Here is a 20854-nt window from a genome sequence, read left to right as displayed (position 1 = left end):
GAAGCACCTTAAATTTGGAACAGCTTAAAATGTGAAAAAAAAATGTCTGAGAATTGATAAAGTACAAGAAGAGATGGCTTCATCATATGGAGTTCAGGGAAGTGGTGGGGCAGTTTAGGGTCTGGAGTATATCCTTATTAGTCGTCCCTTCCTCTGTAGCAGTACATCCTGACACTTGGACGTGGCACGCTTGATGGACCAGAGGAAGCACTGGGTGTGTGCAGGAAGAGGCAGATATAACTTCTGAGGTTTTCTCAAGAGTGGAAAAAGTTCTCCAGCTTGGGAATGTATCTATGGAAAGGTATTAGAAGGAGTTGGTGATAAAAACAAACAAAACAACCTAACCAACAGTGAGTGAGTCTAGATTTAAAAACAATACTATGAAGGGTGTTTTCTTACCCTTTTCAGCCACTCTTACTGAAGCTTAGGAAAAGCATCTTCAATTTTCAAAAGGCAGGTAATGGGAAAACAAGATTTGCTTAAAATCCAAATTTACTTTACAGCCAGGTTTACTAAAATGTATCTATTTTACAAAGATAAAAAGAAAATACCTGCAAGCTAATTCAATATCATTATTCTTATTTGAGCTAAAGATAATGGAGTATAATTTCCATTACTTCTGGCATTAAGATTAGTTATGTTTCAATACATATATCATAGCTTCTCCTTTGTGGGGGAGCGTCTATGCAGCCGCCAGAGGAGGCTGAAAGCTGACCCCTCCTCTCCTCAGAAGCCCTACACTCACCTCCTGGGCCTGACATAGGGGCTGGCCTCAGGGCATCACTGCTAGGTGTCAGGACGGCTCTTGAACATCCCCTGCAGTGACCACAAGAACTATCGGCTGTTTGTTTGGCTCCTTAAACCTTCCTGGGCTTCCCTGGTGGCTCATGTGGTAAAGAATCTGCCTGCAATGCTGGAGACCCAAGTTCCATACCTTGGTCAGAAAGATCGCCTGGAGGAAGGCAATGACAACATGCTGCAGAATTCTTGCCTGGAGAATCCCATGGACAGAGGAGCCTGGGGGGCTACAGTCCATAGGGTCACATAGAGACGGACATGACTGAAGCGACTTAGCACATTGAGTGCACAAACTTTGAGTTTCCTATAAAAAATCAGCTCTCTGAAGTATGTCAGAGAGAGAGAAACAAACATCATATATTAACACACACATAGGGAATCTAGAAAAATGGTACTGATAGGCCTTTTTCCAGGGCAGGAATAAAGGTACAGACACAGAGAACAGGCATGTGGGCACGGGGGCACGGGGAGTTGGTGGGGGGAGTGGGATGAACTGAGAGAGCAGCGCTGACATCTGTATATTCCCGTGTTTAAAACAGATGGCTAGTGGGAAGCTGCTGTATAGCACAGGGAGCTCAGCTTGATGCTCTGTGATGACCTTAGGGGGTGGGATGGAGGTAGGTTCAAGAGCGAGGGGATATATACATACCTGTGGCTGATTCACATTGTTGTACAGCATATACTAACACAATGTTGTAAAGCAATTTTGTGTGTGTGTGCGCTAAGTTGCTTCAGTCGTGTCTGACTCTTTGTGACCCTATGAACTGTAGCCTGACAAGCTTCTTTGTCCATGGGATTCTCCAGGCAAGAATACTAGAGTGGGTTGCCATGCCCTCCTCCAGGGGATCTTCCCAACCCAGGGATGGAACCCCCATCTCTAATGTCTTCTGCTTTGGCAGGCAGGTTCTTACCACTTGCGCCACCTGGGAAGCCCAAAGCAATTATACTCCAGTTTGAAAAAAAAAAAAAATCAACTCTCATCACAATTTAGGGGCCTGGGAGGTAGCAGAGAAGATGCTGGAGGGTGATTGGGTGGAGGGGCTGAGCGAGGTTAGATTTGGCGGATAGCCACGCCCCTCAAGCACCTCAGGTGTTCTGCTGACTTTATCTCCTTTGGCCTTTCAGAAACCTTCTGCAGGAAGCTGCTTCTCCTGGTAACCATGAAGGGTCTTTATCTGAATGCAAAGCAGTGTAATCTCTGCAAACCAGCATCAGAGCTTTGGGGATAACAATGTGGGTTGTCAGCTTTGGAGGCAGATGGGGGATTCCATTTGAATTCTCCATATGCCATTTACAAGCTCTCAGGACTTAAATAAGTTATTTAACTTCTCTCAGCCTCTGTGTCTTCATTTGTAAGAGGAGGCAAATAATGCTCATCTTCAAGCATTTCCATGAGACAAATGAGATGATCATGTAGGCTGATTAGCCCAATGCTGAGCACAGAGGAAACAGTCAGTAAATAAATATTCAGTAATTTTAACTGGTGTTAAAGTGGTAAAGAGGCAGCTTTTGTTCATGTACAGGACTTAGAAGGCTTGGTAAAAGCCTGCTTTGTCCAGAAACATCTTCTAAGTTGACTCCATGAAAAGACCGCTAAAAGCATCTGTTAGTTGTAGTTAAGGTCACCGTTATCTTGGGTTGTAGTAATATCTCGAAAGGGGGAGATCTAGGGCAAGATATTACACAGTGTGAGTTCTGTGGCTCCAACTAGATCTTTCCATATGGGGTCTTGATGCAGATCAGGCAGTGTTTGTGATGTAATTGCTCTGGTCTGGGGGATCCAGGGACGAGAGGGTTTGGAAGCAAACCTTGGGGAGGAAGGTTTGTTTGATGAGCCCAGCGAGTGGTCTTCTCTTCTGAGAAGAGGATCACTTTTCTGAAAAGGGCTAGCTGAATTGCCAATAGTTCATATGAATGAATTTCCATGAAGTTCCTGAAACAAAAGGAAATCAAGCTGTTTAATAAATCTATTTAGTCTTCCTGGGCAAGAATTTCTTGTGAGCGTGATGTCCTACTATGCTGTATGGTTGAACATGATTTCTGTTCTCAAGAATGGTGGGGGCCTGGAATCCTGGTATATATTCTTACTCATATATGTGCATATCAAAAGCAAGGATGAGTTATTGAACAGTTAACCATTATCAATCAAGAAGATCTCACAACACTAACGAGTCCTCTAAAAAAGCTTTAGTAATGGGACCCAACTGGGGTAAATTTTTCCAGAGAGAGCACTACTTATAGTTCCTTAAGGTCTACATTATGGACATTGTCTGTAAGGGGTCCTGGGATAACACTGGGAAGTGATCCTCAGCATGTCTTTTGGGGTGTCTAAGGCAGCTATGTAAAAGGGATGGCCATTTGGGGTAAGAAGTCAATTACATTACATGGGGATTGAAGGACTCTGGTTATCAATTTTACTTCTTTTGAAACTTTTGCTTGGGCTATTCTCACTGGTGAAATACATGTGAAGTTTGAGTGGAATCCATATGGGGAAAGGGTTTTTGTTCGAGCACATCCTCTTGAGCTTTTATTGAGCACATATGTGGTTCCAGGGGCTGCACTGTGTATTCATTCTTTATAACGGATGTGTAAGGTTGATGCTGTCATTGTTTCCTTTTTATCTTGCTTTAATATTTGCAGATAATGGAAATGTAGTCCAGAGTGGCTTAGCAACTTACCCAAGGTTATGCAGCTGGTACAGTCAAAATGCAGATCAGCAGCTATGTGACCCTGGGGCTCCTGTTCTTGCCTGAGGCTGTCCAAAGGAATGTGTTCATGTCCTGCGCATTTGACAGTTTGATGTCCAAAATTACAGAGGGCCAGTTGAAATAATAAATTGTTGTTGTAGTTCAGTTGCTCAGTTGTGTCCAACTCTTTGTGACCCCACGGACTGCAGCACGCCAGGCTTCCCTGCCCTTCACCATCTCCTGGAGCTTGCTCAAACTCATGTCTTTTGAGTTGGTGATGCCATCCAACCATCTCATCCTCTATCGTCCCCTTCTCCTCCTGCCTTCACTCTTTCCCAGCATTGGGGTCTTTTCCAATGAGTCAGCTCTTCACCTCATGTGGAGCAAAGTATTGGAATTTTAAATAGATAATGCTTATCATGATTATGGGCTTCCCTGGTGGGCTCAGATGGTAAAGAACCCATCTGCAATGCAGGAGACCTGGGTTGGATCCCTGGGTCAGGAAGATCCTCTGGAAGAAGGCATGGCAACCCATTCCAGTATTCTTGCCTAGAGAATCCCATGGACAGAGGAACCTTGCAGGCTACAGTCCACAGGGTTGCAAAGAATCGGACACGACTGAAGCAATTTAGCCCACTGAGTGCTTATTGCATTCCAGGCATTGAGCTATCTACTTTATATATATTACCTCATTTAATTTTCTCAACAATTCTCAAGGAGGAGATTGTTATTAGGTTTGCTTGTTTCTTTTTTTTTTTAAGTCTTAGCGATGAGAGCTGTCAAGTAACATGCTCAAGGTCACAAAGTTAGAAAGCAGTGGGGGTCATGGCCTTGTGCATGGAATCCATAAAGAAAGCTGAAGGGTCTGCCCAGCGAGGCAGTGAGGAGCATACAATGATGGTTAAGGTGGGTTTGGAGTTCTGCACTGATTCGTGTGTCTCATTCCTAGAGCTGTGGCTGTGAAAGCGTGCAGCTCATTCTTCTACTGCAGGTTCCCACCTTTCCTCTGCTTCGAGTCATCACTTTTCCCTAAAGAGGTGATAAAATTCTCAGACATGGTGAACAAAGAGCATCCATGGAAATCTCCTCTGGTTTTGCCAAATAACAGTAGCAGAGTGCTGGGCTGCTTGCAGGTATAATAATCTGGCTCATCAGGCACTTACTTCTCTACCAGCCTGTCCTGGCATAGAAATTCCCCATGAGAAATCCAGGTTTTGAGTCTTAAAGGTTTCTGAGCTTTCTTGTTAAAAGACAAACATCTTTATAGAGATGATCATGATCTCAAATACCTTCAGGGGCGAGGTAGATAATTCACTTTTGAAAGGGATGGGGTAAGACCAAAAAGGTGCATTGGTTGCTATGGCAACCTGGGGACTGCCTGTCCTGCCCACAAACATTTATGATGTGGCATATAGTCTATGGACTTCCTGTCAAAGCATAACCTATCTTTTTCCTCTCGTTAAGGTTCATTGTAGATGACGTGGAGAATAAAAACTACAGAGAAGTGTAAATTGAGGCTAAAAAATCCACAGCAAATTGAATCATCAATATCTTCCTCCCTCATAAGTACTATGGATATCTTGGCATATTCCCTTTCTTTTTCATTTGTTTGTTTTTTTTCCTGAGTATAAAAATCTGCTGCATCATTGGGGTCTGTACTAAAGAAAACATTTGAACTTCTATGAAGAAATGAAGAGCAAAAAGAAGATTATGAGACCACATTTTAGACTGAGAATTAGCTACAAATAAGACATCAGGGGGATAAAACCTGGAGAGGTAGGTAGAAATAGTAAAACTTAAGAGAGTTAATGGGAGGTGGGGACCAGGATGTGGGCTTGGCACAGGAAACTGGCCAGAGAAGACTTTCAGCGGGAGGCCTCCAAGGAGTGGCTGATGGAGACAGGACATAATACCTTTGGATGAAGTAGGAGTTGGGGTGCTCTGTTGCTCAATTGTGTCTGACTCTTTGTGACCCCATGGATTGTAGTCCGCCAGGCTCCTTGGTCTTGTCTGGGGATTCTCCAGGCACGAATACTGGAGTGGGTTGCCATTCCCTCCTTCAGGGGATCTTCCTGACTCAGGGGATCGAGCCCACATCTCCTGTATTGGTAGGCAAATTTTTTACCTCTGAGCCACCAGGGATGCCCTAGGAGTTGAGGATGAACTGTTAAATTAAAGGTTCTCAGAAGTCCTCTCTGCCCACTCCAATCCATCCTCCAATCAGCTTAAGATAAACCAATCCATTTCAGAAATTAAAAAAAAAAAAAAAATACAGAACAGGAACTTTTTTTCCCCCAAGAAAATCTTAGGAGGAAGCCATTTATGTAAACAGGCTAAAGTGCACCTTGTCAGTTTTAAGGAGGTTGGGGGGTCCTTACCTGCCCGCCCTCAAACCTTGAGCTCACCCAAAACAGCGTATGAAAGCCCACATCTTCTCCTTGCTATCTGGCCTCCCCAGGAGAAGCACAGTCTTCCCCCTAAACCTTCTGGAGCTCCTGGAAACTGCTGATCCCAGCCACCCTCATTTCATTCTTTGGGTCCTCTCTGCATTGGTTCAGCTTGATGACCCTCCTCTTGTCGGGTTTGAGATGCATATTGACTTTTGCAAAGCTCCTGAGCCATCCCCAGAGAAAGACTGGCTGATTTAGGGTAGAGGGTGCGGGAGAGGTGTAGCTGTTCTCGATGTTAGTAAACAGGACAGCTTGCTGAAGATTAGCAGGAAACCATGAATAAAATCATTGGGATCTGATAAGGGATTTTTTCTCTCAGACAATTAAAGATTTTTCCACCCCCGTATCTCCCTCCCCCTCCCCACAAAACTGGAGATGAAGGTCATGAAGATAACACATTGTTAGTCTCATACTTTTAAAATAGATGAAAGACAAAAATGCTTAACCTCCCGCTGCCCACGGGGCCTCTGTGCACTGCTTTTTGCCATTCCGTCATCTTTTTAGCAGGTGATACTTTCCTTTAATGCCTCCTATTTAATCCTCAATTTCTTTTAAACATCAGATATTGGCTAGGCTGGAACCTCATTTAGGCAGCAAAGAACTCCAGTGCTCTGTGGCCACAACCGGCCGAGAAGAGAAATATTTTTGATACAAAAGAATAATTCATTAAAGGAGGTAATGAAGGTGATTTAAACCGTCCACCACAAATATATCACAGAGTGAATAAAGCTCATCGCTCTCAGTTCAGGGTCATGGCTAAATGAAATGTTGTGAAAAGTGAAAAAAAAAAGAAAGCAACTGCACAAATGGGTCAAAAAATCTCAGTGGGGCTCAGTCAAGCCTGACAGTTTAGAATTTGACAAACAAGCAGGATAAAAGGAGAATTCTATTAACATTATGAGAAAACCCTTCTGGAATAAAACACAATTTCCATGTCATTTTTTTTCACTCATGGGCATTTACATGGTCTTAGGGAAAAATCTGACTCGGGGCTGAAACTTTGCTTATCCAATAACAGCACAAGGGATCTCTCCCTCTCACACTCAGCCAAAAGCATAGATTGTCTATAAACCAGTGTGAACAGTATGGATAATGCAGAAATGTAGTGTCAGAGTGCAGAGCTGCACGATATGGGCCGTTGTGCCTGAGAGTCAGCTGGTTAGAGTTGTACAGGGCACCTAGTTGACAAGGGCAGAGAGAACCAGAATCCAGAGAGGATCTACCCACCTACTAAGGTCTACACTAATCCACAAGTAGTTGGTTGTCTGCCGACCCTGTAGGGTGAGGAGTTTAACATGAACACTGGAGTATGTGTGCTGTTGAGAGAAGTCTCTTAGACAGTTCTTCCCCCTTTGTTTCTTCAAAGATAATTTAAGCTATATCTTGAGGAGACTTCCCTGGTGGTTCCGTGATTAAGAATCTGCCTTGCAACGCATGGGACATGGGTTCGATCCCTGGTTGAGGAACTAAGATCCCACATGCTACAGGGGAACTAAGCCTCAACTACGGAGCCTTTCTGCTGCAACAATGATCCGAAGTGCCACTACTAAGACTTACTTCGCCAAATGAATAAATGCTAAGTCACTTTAGTTGTATCCCGCTCTTTGCTGCTGCTGCTGCTAAGTCGCTTCAGTTGTGTCCAACTCTCTGAGAACCCATGGACTGCAGCCTACCAGGCTCCTCTGTCCATGGGATTTTCTAGGCAAGAGTACTGGAGTGGGTTGCCATTGCCTTCCCCGATCCTACTCTTTGCGATCTTATGAACTATAGCCCTCCAGGCTTCTCTGTCCATGGAATTCTCCAGGCAAGAGTATTGGAGTGGGTTTCCACGCCCTTCTCAAGGGGGTCTTCCCAACCCAGGGATCGAACCTGTGTCTGTTCCATCTCCTGCATTGGCAGGCAGGTTCTTTACCACTAGTGCCAAATAAATAAATAAATAAGTAATATATATAAAAAAAAAAGACCGTATCTTGAGAAAATGAAGAAACCATACATCAATCAGAGGGGTCTTATCCTCCCATAAGACTCTCAGGCAGAGTCATTCAACTAACAACATGTACACACTTGCTATATATCCGTTTTAAATATAGCAAGTGTGTCCACTGAATAATTCCATTATACAGCGATATTGTAGAGCACCGGGAGCTCTCCTCAGTGTGATGTGGCAGCCTGGATGGGCGGGGAGTTTGGGGGAGATGGATACACGTATATGTATGGCTGAGTCCCTTTGCTATGTACCTATAACCATCACAACATTGGTAACATTGGTAACTTTCTATACTCCAATGTAAAAACTTAAAGAAACTTCACTTGTGGTGTGGAAGAGGGGAAAGGCACTGTAAGATCTTACTGTTACAGCTCCCTGAAGGACGTAAGGGAGCCCCATCCTCACCTCCCTGCTGGGTGGACTTCCAACCTCTGTCTGGGTATTTTTGGTGCCAGGTTGCTCGTCACCACATAAGAGTCCAGTCTCTTGTTGGGTGGCTTGAATCCAAGGAATTCCTTTCCCAGATGGAGCCAGCCCCTTGAGTATGTAACCTGGCTTCCAGTCTCTTTTGGGAAAACACACAACACATCTGTTACACACGACAGCCTTCCCGACATGATGTCTCTCACTCAGGGTCCTTTCCTTTCCATTTGGATTGAGTCTTATAGTTTGCTCAAATGACCATACCCCAAGTCCACTGAGATTCCAGAAAGAGGAATGCAAATCTGGTGAATCTCTCTTCCCTTCTTCTCTCTCCTCCACACTCAATTATCCTTTTTCTGAACTATTTGAGAATAAGTTATAGACATTCACAATTGTGGATTTCCTAAAAACAAGAATATTCACTTACCTAAGCACAGCTTATCAAAATCCAACAATATCCATTTACATAATACTATGTGTGGGTGCATGCTCAGTCTCTCAGTTGTGCCCCGCTCTTTGCAATCCCATGGACTATAGCCAACCAAGCTCCTCTGTCCATGTGATTTTCCCATCAAGAATACTGGAATGGGTTGCTTTCTCCTTCGCCAGGGATGCTTCTCCAGGGGATCTTCCCGACCAGGGATCAAACCCAGGTCTCCTGCCCTGCAGGTGAATTCTTTACTACTGAACCACCTGGGAAGAAACAGTGTGTAATTAAGTGTGCTAGTTGCTCAGTCTTTGTGACCTCATGGGCTCCCAACAGGCTCTTCTGTCCATGAGATTCTCCAGAAAGCAATACTGGAGTGGGTAGCCATTCCTCTCTCCAGGGCATCTTTCTGACCCAGAATCGAACCCGGGTCTCCTGCATTGCAGGTGGATTCTTTATCATTGAGCCAGCAGGAAAGCTGCTGCTGCTGCTGCTGAGTCACTTCAGTCATGTCCGACTCTGTGTGACCCCATAGACGGCAGCCCACTAGGCTCCTCTGTCCCTGGGATTCTCCAGGCAAGAATACTGGAGTGGGTTGCCATTTCCTTCTTCAATGCATGAAAGTGAAAAGTGAAAGTGAAATTGCTCAGTCGTGCCTGACTCTTAGCGACCCCATGGACAGCAGCCCACCAGGCTCCTCCGTCCATGGGATTTTTCAGGCAAGAGTACTGGAGTAGGTTGCCGTTGCCTTCTCCGCAGCATGCAAGCAGCACTGGGTTAATCTAAACACCTTATTCAGACTTTACCAACTGCTTCACTAATGCCTTATGTAGGGAAAGAAAAAAAATAATTTTGGTCCAGGGACTAAATTATCATTATATATTGTACTTACATGCCATATCTTTTAAAAAATTATTGAAGTACAGTTGGTTTGCTATTGTGTTGTATTGTGTTAGTTTCTGGTAATATGAATTGGCTATTGTTGTTCAGTTGCTCAGTCCCATCCAACTCTTTGCAAACCCATGGACTGCAGCACACCAGGCTTCCCTGTCCTTCACCATCTCCCAGAGCTTGCTCAAACTCATGTCCATCAAGTCGGTGATGCCATCCAACCATCTCATCCTCTGTCGTCCCCTTCTCCTCCCGCCTTCAATCTTTCCCAGAATCCGGGTCTTTTTCAACGAGTCAGTTCTTCTCATCAAGCGGCCAAAGTATTGGAGTTTCAGTTTCAGCATCAGTTCTTCCAATGAATATTCAGAACTGATTTCCTTTAGGATGGTTTGATTGGATCTCCTTGCTGTCCAAGGGATTCTCAGGAGCCTTCTGCAACACCACAGTTCAAAAGCATCAATTCTTTGGTGCTCAGCTTTCTTTATAGTCCAACTCTCACATCCATACATGACTACAGGAAAAACCATAGCTTTGAGTAGATGGACCTTTGTTGACAAAGTAATGTCTCTGCTTTTAAATATGCTGTGTCTGTTGATCATAGTTTTCCTTCCAAGGAGCAAGCATCTTTTAATTTAATGGCTGCAGTCACCATCTGCAGTGATTTTGGAGCCCAAGAAAGTAAAGGCTATCACTGTTTCCATTGTTTCCCCATCTATTTGCCATGAAGTGATGAGACTGGATGCCATGATCTCAGTTTTTTGAATACTGAGTTTTATGCTACATGTGTACATATATCCCTGTGTCATGTCTTTTTGGTCTTTGTTAGCTGAATTCCTTGGTCTTTTTTTTTTTTTTTGGCCTTTTACTACTTTGACATTTTTGAAAAGTGTAGATCAGATATTTACAGCATATCCCTCATCTTTGGTTTGCTGATTTTCCTCGTGGTTACGTTCAGGTTATGCATTTTGGTTCAGGAATATCATAGTAGTGATACTCAAGTGATGCTGTGTCTTTCTCAGTACATCTTGTCTGATGTTGTTGACCCTGGTCACTTGATTAAGCTGATATCCACCACTGGATACCAGTTTCTACACTGGAAAATTAATATCATCCTTTTATGATTAATTAGTATTTTGTGGGAGGGGAAGATCTCTTAGAGGAGGACATGGCAACTCACACCAGTATTCTTGCCTGGAGAATCCCATGGACAGAGGAGCCTGGTGGGCTAGGGTCCGCAGGATTGCAAAGAGTCTGACATGACTGAGAGGATTTAGCACACACGCACACTGGGACATCCTCAGGGGGGTGTAGACAGGAGAGCCTTTGATTGATGTTGCCTTTTCCTGTTGGTTTCAGAGTCTAACAGCCGCAGGGCAGTGAACAGAAGCTACGTCCCCAGTTTGCTCAGGCTGCATCAGGATTGGCACAGCCACGACACGGCCAATTCCTTCGTTCCGATCCGCCGGGCGCTTCTGCTCTGCCTCAAGCATATTGCCAAGCTCCGGTCGGGCAGGGAGGCCTTCCTGGCAGCTCAGGGCATGGAGATCCTTTTCAGCACCATACAGGTAATCTGCATGGGGACTGCCTCTGTAGTTGGATGGCATCTGAAGGATGTCATTTAGGACTCACCCTTCACAGAGCTGGGAAATCTCAGTATGTTTCTTGCTTCTTGCTCTGGGCAGATGTTCTGGACTCAAATCCTGGTTCCTTCACTCACTTGTGTATTGATTGACTCACTTATTTATACATATTAATTGGGTACACCTGGGTCGGGAAGATCCCCTGGAAGAGGGTGTGGTAACCCACTCCAGTGTTCTTGCCTGGAGAATCCCATGGACAGAGGACCCCGACAGGCTACAGTCCATAGGATCACACAGAATTGGACACGACTGAAGTGACTGAGCATGCAGGCACAGTGGGTACACACTGAGTGGTGCCGGGATCAAGAGCGTTGCTTTTTTGTTACTGGGGTATAGTTGCTTTACAGTGTTATTTTCTGCTGTACGACAGTGAATCAGCCATATGTGTACATGTGTCCCCTTCCTCCTGAGCCTCCCTCTCATCCCCACATTCCATTCATCTAGATTATTACAGAGCACCGAGGCAAGCTCCCTGTGCTATTCAGCAGATTCCCTCTACCAATCTAGAGGGATTTTTTTACACATGGCAGAGCACATGCTTCAGTCCCAATCTCCCGATTCATCCGCATCCCGTGTCTACACGTCTGCTCTCTACATCTGCTTCTCTATTCCTGCCCTGCAAATAGGTTCATCCGTACCATTTTTCTAGATTCCACATACATGTGTTAGTGCTGATTTTAAAGCTAGAGAAGCTGGCTTCAGATCTCAGGCCTGGCGCCTACTGCTGTGCAGTGACTCCACCTCTCTGGGTTTCAACCTTCTTCTTCTTAAAAAAGAAAAAAAAAAGACGAAAGTGATAAAATCTAGGTTTTCCACATGGCCTGGATAAGTTAACATAGACACATCTCATTTAGCAGGGTACTGCCATGACTTCACTGCTTTATGAGGGTGAGTGTTTATTGGAATAGCGATTAGTTATTGGGACCTCACGGTGAATGTGATAGACAAGATCCCTGACCTTTGGGGGCAAATGTTCCAGCAGAGAGTCAGACATTAAGGAAGCAAATGATTCAGTCTGGCATATAATTTCATATTGCTCTGTGGGATCAATAGAGGAAGGGCACAGGCCCACAGTGACTCCTGCATGGACAGAGAGAAGGTCTTCTCTTAGAGATGTCAGATCTTTTGGTGGGTGACACCTAAGCTGAGACTTGAATTATTGAGGGAGCCGGTCATGCCAAGTGTAGGAGGAAGAACATCCCAAGCAAAGGGAGTAGCACCTATGAAAGCTGTCACTGATCTCTGCCCCAGTGGAATATGTGTCTAGGGTTTCCTGGATTTCAACCAACTAACACATTCCTTAATTTCGCTTGATTAGGGCTAATGTAAGCACCATCGTGGGCTTCCCTGGTAACTCAGATGGTAAAGAATCTATCTGCCTGAAAGGCAGGAGACCTGAGTTTGATCCCTAGGTTGGAAAGAGCCCCTTGAGAAGGCACTGTCAACCCACTCCAATGTTCTTGCCTGGAGAATCCCATGGACAGATGACCTTGGTGGCCTGCAGTCCATGGGGTCGCAAAGAGTCGGATAGGACTGAGTGACTAACACACACACTCAGGCACCATCATGCAAGGCTGCCTATACGTTCTCCAGGAATAATGTGACTGTCTTCCAGGTACCCGTCATCTGTTCACCCACCCTCTGTTGGGGCCAAAGCAGCTGTTTCACACACATTATGTTCCTTTCTGTCTTCTTATTTGGACTTCCCTGGTGACTCAGTGGTAAAGAGTCTGCCTGCCAATGCAGGAGAAATGGGGTTCAATCCCTGTATCTGGATGATTCCCTGGAGTAGGAAATGGCAACCTGCTCCAGTATTTTTGCCTGGGAAATTCTATGGGCAGAGGAGTCTGGCGGGCCACAGTCCATGGTGTCACAAAAGAGTCTGACATGACTTAGCGACTAAACAATGCTTGAAAAGTGAAAATGAAAGTCGCTCAGTGGTGTGAAACTCTTTGCAGTCCATGGAATTGCTCTAGGCCAGAACACTGGAGTGGGTAGCTGTTCCCTTCTCCAGGGGATCTTCCCAACCCAGGGATCAAACCTGGGCCTCCCACATTGCAGGCAGATTCTTTACCAGCTGAGCTACCAGGGAACCCCACAAATACTGGAGTGGGTAGCCTATCCCTTCTCCAGCAGATCTTCACAACCCAGGAATCAAACCCAGTTCTCCTGTGTTGCAGGCAGATTCTTTACCAGCTAAGCTACCAGGGAAGCCCAAACAATGCTTAATGTCTTCATATTAGTCTCTGTACTCCCTTCATCTGTCTCATTGCTTCTCTCTGGACACCTTCCAATTTCTCTCCACCTGAGTACATCTGGGGTAATGAAGCAGTCAACCAGAGTGCCGTTTTCCAATCATGCTATCTGTAGACTCTAACCATCTTTTAAAAGCTTTTCCCCTCTAAACAATAACATAATATTACACTGCAAGCCAATATCTAATTTTTTGGTCTGCTATCACCTCTGGGTTTCTCTCCATCATTACAGTTTTCAGAGTTTCTCGGTCATGAAATAGCTACCTTTTCCATTCTGTCCCTCTGGATGAGGAAGTGCTCTGAATTTTTCCAAGTTGCACCATACTTTGTAAGCTTGTGTTCCCCAAATCTCGAATTTCTCCCAGCCCTGTGAAACTGCCCCGTGCTTTGCTGATCTCTCACAGCCCCCTACTCTGGCTCGTGTGCTGCAGCCAGCTCCTCTGCCCCTGCCCTCTGCATTTTTGACTGTTTCTCAGATCTGTGTTTTTAAAAAAAAAAAAAAAAAAAAGAGCAGAAAAGACAGAAGATGTTGATCCCAGAGGTACAGGTCTTTGACACAGAGAGAGTGGAGAAGATTTGAAGTGAAGCCCAGGCATAAAAGCAGCTGTGAGCCTAGAAGCAGGCTTCTAGAAGCAGTTCCTCAGCAGGTCGATAAAGACCTCAACTGCTCAATTAAGCAAATTTACAATGAGCTCCCAGCCTCCAATTACTGTTGGGACTGGAAGCAGGATGTGAGAGAGGCAGACTCTGCACTTGGTGGCCAGGTTTCTCTTGCCTGCAGGGCCTCCCAGCACCTGGACTCTGGGCTCTGAGCACAGATGCTGTTGCAGCTGTGCCGGAGTTGGGGCTTCACATCTATCCTCTCCCCTCTCCTGCCAGAGATGGCACGGGAGCTGCAGGACGGCCAACCTGGAAACCTTGGATCTGGGGATGTCATTCTGGCCACTATTGCATATTATGCTGCTGCTGCTGCAGCTGATGGTAATAACACTGAAAATGCAGGAGAAGAGGAAGAGGAAGAAAATGAAGGAAGAGATGGAAGAGGCGGAAGGCGGGGGCCGCGGAGGAAATTTGTGTTGAATGCTTACTATAGCCCAAGACTGGCATAGCAGCTTATGCAGACTTTCTGATTTCAATATTTTTAAAGGATTTGGTGGCTCAGATAGTATAGAATCTGCCTGCAATGCGGGAGACCTGCGTTCGATCCCTGGGTCGGGAAGATCCCCTGGAGAAAGGAATGTTAACCCATTCCAGTATTCTTGCCTGGAGAATTCCATGGACAGAGGAGTCTGATGGGCTGCAGTCCATGGGATCATAAAGACCTTTACATGACTGACAGACTAACACTACCTACCTAAAGGATTTGAAACTGATGATCTTTTTTTAATTGGCTTATAATTGCTGTACAATGTTGTGTTAGTTTTCCCCTCTCTCTTGAGCCTCCCTCCCACCCTTCCCATCCCACCCCCTAGGTCATCACAGAGACTGAGATGAGCTCCTTGTGCTATACATTAACTTCCCACTAGCTATCTGTTTTGTGCATGTTAGTGTATATATGATGGTCTTACTCAAGAGTCCAAGCTTCTGTCCAATGCACCAGAGTTGAGTGCATTGGACAGAGGCACTCAATTCTCCAAATTGAGTGTGATCAAAGCCGTTACATGGTGGCAAGGTCCCTATCCTCAGAGTTTCTGATTCAGTAGGTCTGCAATGGAGCCTAGAATTTGTGTTTTTAACAAGTTCCTAAGTGATGCTGCTGCTTCTGGACTGGGGATCACACTTGGAGAACCGCTGTCCTGTACCATTTTTATTGGTGTTTGTGGCGTCATTACAAGTCTACTAGGCGTGAAAGTGACTGAGAAAGAACTGTTTTTGAGTCCTTCCCACAGCTCCTGCCCATCACAGTGTTCTTCACTTTGCTGCTGAGGTCGCTGCTTGTCATGTTTCTCTCTCAATAACCCCACCTCTTTGTTTCTTGGGTCCTGCATCCTTGCACAGATTCTCTGAGCATCCTTTAAATGTTCAGAGGATCACATTGTCCATAATGCAGTGAGGCTGTGTGTAACATACTGGGATCTTGCTGGAGCTTTGCATGAGGAAGGAGAAAGAATGCTGACAATTTGCATGTAAGGTTAAAAAAAGAACCCCTGCTAGGATGCCCTGAAATAGTTTGAGATAGTTACCAATTTTGAGAAATGGATAATTGCAGGTGGAATAGACTTGTATGAGATAATCAGATAAAGGGGCCACTCAGTCTCTGGAGCCAGAACAGCTTCTGAGACCTAAAACTTTGCTACGAATGGTTGTTTGGAAGCTTAATTATATGTCATAATCACCCAGAGCACTCATTTATACGCAGATAACTGGACTCCACTCCCAGAGTTTCTCATCATTAGATCTGAGTTAAGGTACAAGATTCTGCATTTCTCATAAGTATTCAGGTGATGTTAATTTGCTGGTCTGGAACCCTCACTTTGAGAACCACAAGAGTAAGCCATGATAGTCTTTTTAAAAGTTGCAGCACTACCTACAATAGCCAGGACATAGAAGCAACCTAAATGTCCATCAAGAGGGAAATGGATAAAGAAGATGTGTTGCATGTTTACAATGAAATATTGTTGTTGTTGTTCAGTTGCCAAGTCATGTCCGACTGTTTGCTACTCCCTGGACTGCAGCAAGCCACACCTCCCTGTCCCTCACCATCTCCTGGAGATTTCCCAAGTTCATGTTCATTGCATAGGTGATGCCATCCAGCTATCTCATCCTCTGAGCCTCTCTTCTCCTTCTGCCCTCAATCTTTCATAGCATCAGGGACTTCTCCAATGAATCGTCTGCTCGCATCAGATGAACAGAGGAGCCTAGTGGGTTACAGTCCATGAGATTGCAAAGAGTCAGACACGAATGAAGGGACTTAACGCTCACGCCCAATGGTAGAGATGATTATTTGCAAAGTAGATTTCAACTTGTCAAGGATCATGCTGGCTGCCACTGGAGAGGAGTATCCCAGGGCATGAGAGGAGGAGGAGTTAGCAGGGCAAGGGGAGAAGTCAGACCATGAGAGTTGAGGCAGGAGATGCTGATGGCTTTGGCTGGTAAGAAGCACTTGTCACTCAGTCTGCTTGCAACCCCATGAACTATAGCCCACCAGGCTTCTCTGTCCATGGGATTTCCAACAAGAAAGAATACTGGAGTGGGTTGCCATCTCCTTCTGCAGGGGATCTTCCCAACCCAGGGATGGAACCCGCGTCTCCTGCGTTGCAGGCAGATTCCTTACCACTGAGCCACCGTGGAAGCCCAGTGAGAAGCAGATCTGGAGCTTAAACCTAGGACTGTTTCTTCCTTGAGCACCTCTTGCACTAGAACATCTCATTTTATTATTGTGAGAATTGTTTCTAGGACTCCGCCGTGAGTTAGCCGTGGTCTCCTAAGATCTTTTCAGATTCTTGTGAGATTTTATGATCCTAATGATGCCTCCTGGCATCCTCCTAGCTCACTTACTGAGTGTTTACTATTAGGCACTCATCTTACATAAAACTCATTTAATTCAGACACAGTCTATGAGGGAGGTTCTGATAGCATCTCTTCTTTACAGATAAGGAAGTTGAAAAGAGAGGTATAGTAACTCAGCAGGGTTCCGAGTTGTACAGTTAGTCCTCGTCAGCCCAGGATTTGTTTTTTTTTTGTTGTTGTTTGTTTTTTTCAACATTAAACTTTTTATTTTATGTTAGGGTATAGCCAGTTAACAATGTTGTGGTAGTTTTAGGTGAATAGCAAAGGGACTCAGCCATACATATACACGTATCCATTCTCCCCCAAATTCCTGTTCCATCCAGGTTGTCACATAACATTGAGCAGAGTTCCCTGTTCTCTGCAGTAGGTTATCCATTTTGAATATAGCAGTGTACATGGTCTTTCCAAACTCCCTAACTATCCCTTCTCTGCTGGCCACTGTAAGTTCATTCTCCAAGTCTGTGAGTCTCTTTCCGTTTGGTAAATAAGTTCATTTGCATCATTTCTTTTTAGATTCTGCATTTAAGGGATGTCATACAATATTTCTCCTTCTCTGTCTGGCTTACTTCACTCACTATGGCACTCTCTGGGTCCATCCATGTGGCTGCAAGTGGCATCTTTCATTCTTTTCATGGCTGAGAAGTGCTCAACTGTGTACACGCAGCACGTCTTCTTTATCCATTCCTCTGTCGATGGACCTTTAGGTTGCCTCCATGTCCTGGCTGTTGTAAACAGTGCTGCAGTGAACATCAAGGTGCAGTCAAGGACTTGGATTCAGATGGCCTTGCTCTGATCTGAGCTGTGTGCTCTCCTTTATTTCACTTACGTATTATGGAAGTAGGATATTTATCACCCCGCAGCTGACTCAATGATATTAAATGTGAGTTGAATATTTTAAGCACTCTTGTATTTCATCATCTTTTTCAAGTAGCAGGTGGATGACTCAGAGTTACAGGAAGAGTGTGCCTATAGATGTCACCTTTGCCCCAATTCTGAGATATTTGTCCACAGAGATCCTATATCTTAGAGTCTTATCATTTGATGTTACACAACACAAGTGGCTACCCTGCATTTGCAGGAGCCGGAGGGTGTATGCCTGCTTAAATTTTGTGTTCTGAGCCCCTTCTTGCCTCACCTGGCTCTTTGTCATGATGCATTAAGACTAGGAAAATGTTGGCGAAAGATCTAGGCATTTCTGTTACAATAACTTGGACTCAAGGATTATCTTTGTTCTTTTAAATTAATTTTTATTGGAAAATGGTTGCATTTGGAGTAGGAAATGGCAACCCACTCCAGGGTTCTTGCCCAGAAAACACCATAGATGGAGGAGCCTGGCTGGTTACAGTCCATGAGGTCGCAAAGAGTTGGACATGACTGAGCACGCATGCGCATAGTTCCTTTACAGTCTTGTGTTCCTTTCTGCTGTACAGCAAAGTGAGTCAGCCACACACACACACGTCCCTTCTTTTCTGGTTTCCTTCTCATTTAGGTCACCTGGAGCACTGAGTAGAGCTTCCTTAGCTTCACAGTAGGTTCTCATTAGTTGTCTATCTTATATATAGTATCAGTCCAAGGATCACCTTCAAATTCATAAATGTTTTCTCCAGAGTAGAGCAGACACCCAATATAACATTATCCCTAATGTCTAGGTTTCTGGAGACACTGTCACCCAAAGTCAGTTCATGGCATGGCTTAATCCAAGAGGACACTTGGACTTGACTCCATCCTTTCACTTCTTTTCACCTGCACCATCCCACACCAAGTAAAACATTGTTTCCATTATCAGCAATAATACCAATGACAGTCATAGACCTGGCTTCCAGTGGACTGGCAGGTTTGAGCAAGTTTCCTGGCCTGGACTTGGCTCCATATCTCCTAAGGTTGTAACTCAGAGCATTACCTCTGATCAGTCATCCACCTCACTCACCTGTCTTTATCGTCCACATTCAGTTCTCTCTTCAATCCTCATAGCTTTCACTAAGCACTTGAAACTATTTGAGCAGTCCCAATGATGAAGTGGGCTTCCTGGGTAACTCAGATGGTAAAGGATCCACCTGCAGTGCAGGAGACCTGGCATCGATCCTGGGTTGGGAAGATTCCCTGGAGAAGGGAAAGGCTACCCACTTCAGTATTCTGGCCTGGAGAATTCCATGGACAGAGGAGCCTGGTGGGCCACAGTTGCAGAGAGTCACAGATGACTGAGTGACTAAGTTTTTCGGTGATGAAATAGCCTCAGCTAATTTATTTTCCATGGAAAGTGCTCCTGCTGTTGGTTCAGGTTACCTGATTGGTATTATCTGAGCACGCTGAAGAGAGATAGCGTTGTTTTTTTTCTTTTTGATGTGGACCAATTTTAAAGTCTTTATTGAGTTTGTTACACTATTGATTTTGTTGCTTTTATGTTTTGGTTTTTTGATTGCAAGGCATGTGGGATCTTAGCTCTCTGACCAGGGACTGAACCCACACCTTCTGCATTGGAAGGTGAAATCTTACCCAGTGGACCACTAGGGAAGTCCCAGGCATTCTTGATTGTATTAAGAACTTTCTGTTTTGAAAGTTGGCTTACTTTTATTTCACTCTGGAGTCATTTGGGTAGCTTGAATTCATGGCTTAAATTTTATTAACTTTTCCCCCTCCATGTTCTTTTCTGTGGGGCTGCCTGTAATGTGGGCCTGAAGGTGCCAGGCAGGGCGTCATTGTAGACAGTCCCTGCTCTGTGGCATGTTCTAAAGCATCCTCCATATCTCCTGCTATGACGTATTGGCCTCAGAGCTTACTGGAAGCCCTTTAGGAATATCACGCTGGAGGCTTTCATTAATCAACTCTCTGTACCAAATCAGGAGACAAAATGTTTACTAAGAGACTGAAGGAAACAGCCATGCTTTTGCCAAGGAGATCCTGACCACTCCCAACTCACTCTCTCTCTCTCAGTTTAGTATACTCGTTCTTAGATTTTCCACGGTGCCTGAAAAGCAGGATCTTGTCATGTTCCATCAGTATCAAAATGTTACCTCTTGCAAACTCAATTTTTCTTTGCTTTGTCTTGCTACCAAGAGGGACCGACACTGTGGGCTTTGAGAAGAGGCATGCTATTTAATTTAGGTGCTTGGGATTCTCTTAATCTTTCTTCCGATTTCATATTTTACATTTTCCTTGATATTTCCCCCTCAGATAATAGCTGAAAGAGAACAGTAAGACTTCTATCAGTTCAGCTGCTCATTTTCTAATTTAGGGGATAATTCTCAGTGACACTGGGTGGTTGAAGGAAGATGCCATTTCCCTTCCTTCCCTCAGCTCTTCTAGACAATGTCTTACCTTAGGTGCAGCCTCCCTTGAAAATCTTTCAGGTCTATTTTCAGACTTAATTCACTCCAGTAATATATGAGCTGTAAAAGAGAAATAAAACTGTAGATGATAGACTGGACCAAAGCAGATTCTACATTAGACAAAATGCTACATTAGAATGTTCAGATTAGATGGTCTACCTTAAGGGTACTTGCTGTGCATTTAGGCTGTGTGCAATTCGTTACCTAAAATACCATTATAGCAAAGGAACTCTGCACAAGATGCTGGTGTCTGATAAGATATTCTCTTTGTTTAGAACTGCCTGGATGACCAAAGTCTGGAGCCTGTCATCTCCATTGGTCTTCAGATCCTGAGACAATGCTACCCTAAAAGTCCCCTTCCCTTGGTCACAACCAGCAGCGCGTATTCTTTTCCAATCCCTGGGATCGTCACCTGTGAAACTCCACGTGTTCTAACTGAAGGTAAATATGTGGATATACA

The 20854-nt window shown here is 44.6% G+C and overlaps 1 protein-coding gene across 2 annotated transcripts in view; it reads left to right on the top strand.

The window, feature by feature from the left end:
• Positions 1–20854, top strand: part of AGBL1 (AGBL carboxypeptidase 1) — a 935290-nt gene that overhangs the window by 150563 nt on the left and 763873 nt on the right. For both annotated transcript variants that reach the window (XM_006072797.4, XM_045163819.1), the window contains 2 exons: positions 11020–11228; positions 20670–20835. In XM_006072797.4, coding sequence (XP_006072859.4) covers positions 11020–11228; positions 20670–20835 — 375 coding nt within the window. The remainder of the gene's footprint in view (positions 1–11019; positions 11229–20669; positions 20836–20854) is intronic.

The sequence above is a fragment of the Bubalus bubalis genome, chromosome 20 (genome assembly GCF_019923935.1).
Source record: "Bubalus bubalis isolate 160015118507 breed Murrah chromosome 20, NDDB_SH_1, whole genome shotgun sequence".
Taxonomy (NCBI): Eukaryota; Metazoa; Chordata; class Mammalia; order Artiodactyla; family Bovidae; genus Bubalus; species Bubalus bubalis.
The sequence above is the reverse complement of the archived record's forward strand: the minus strand, read 5'-3'. Positions and strand labels throughout refer to the sequence as shown.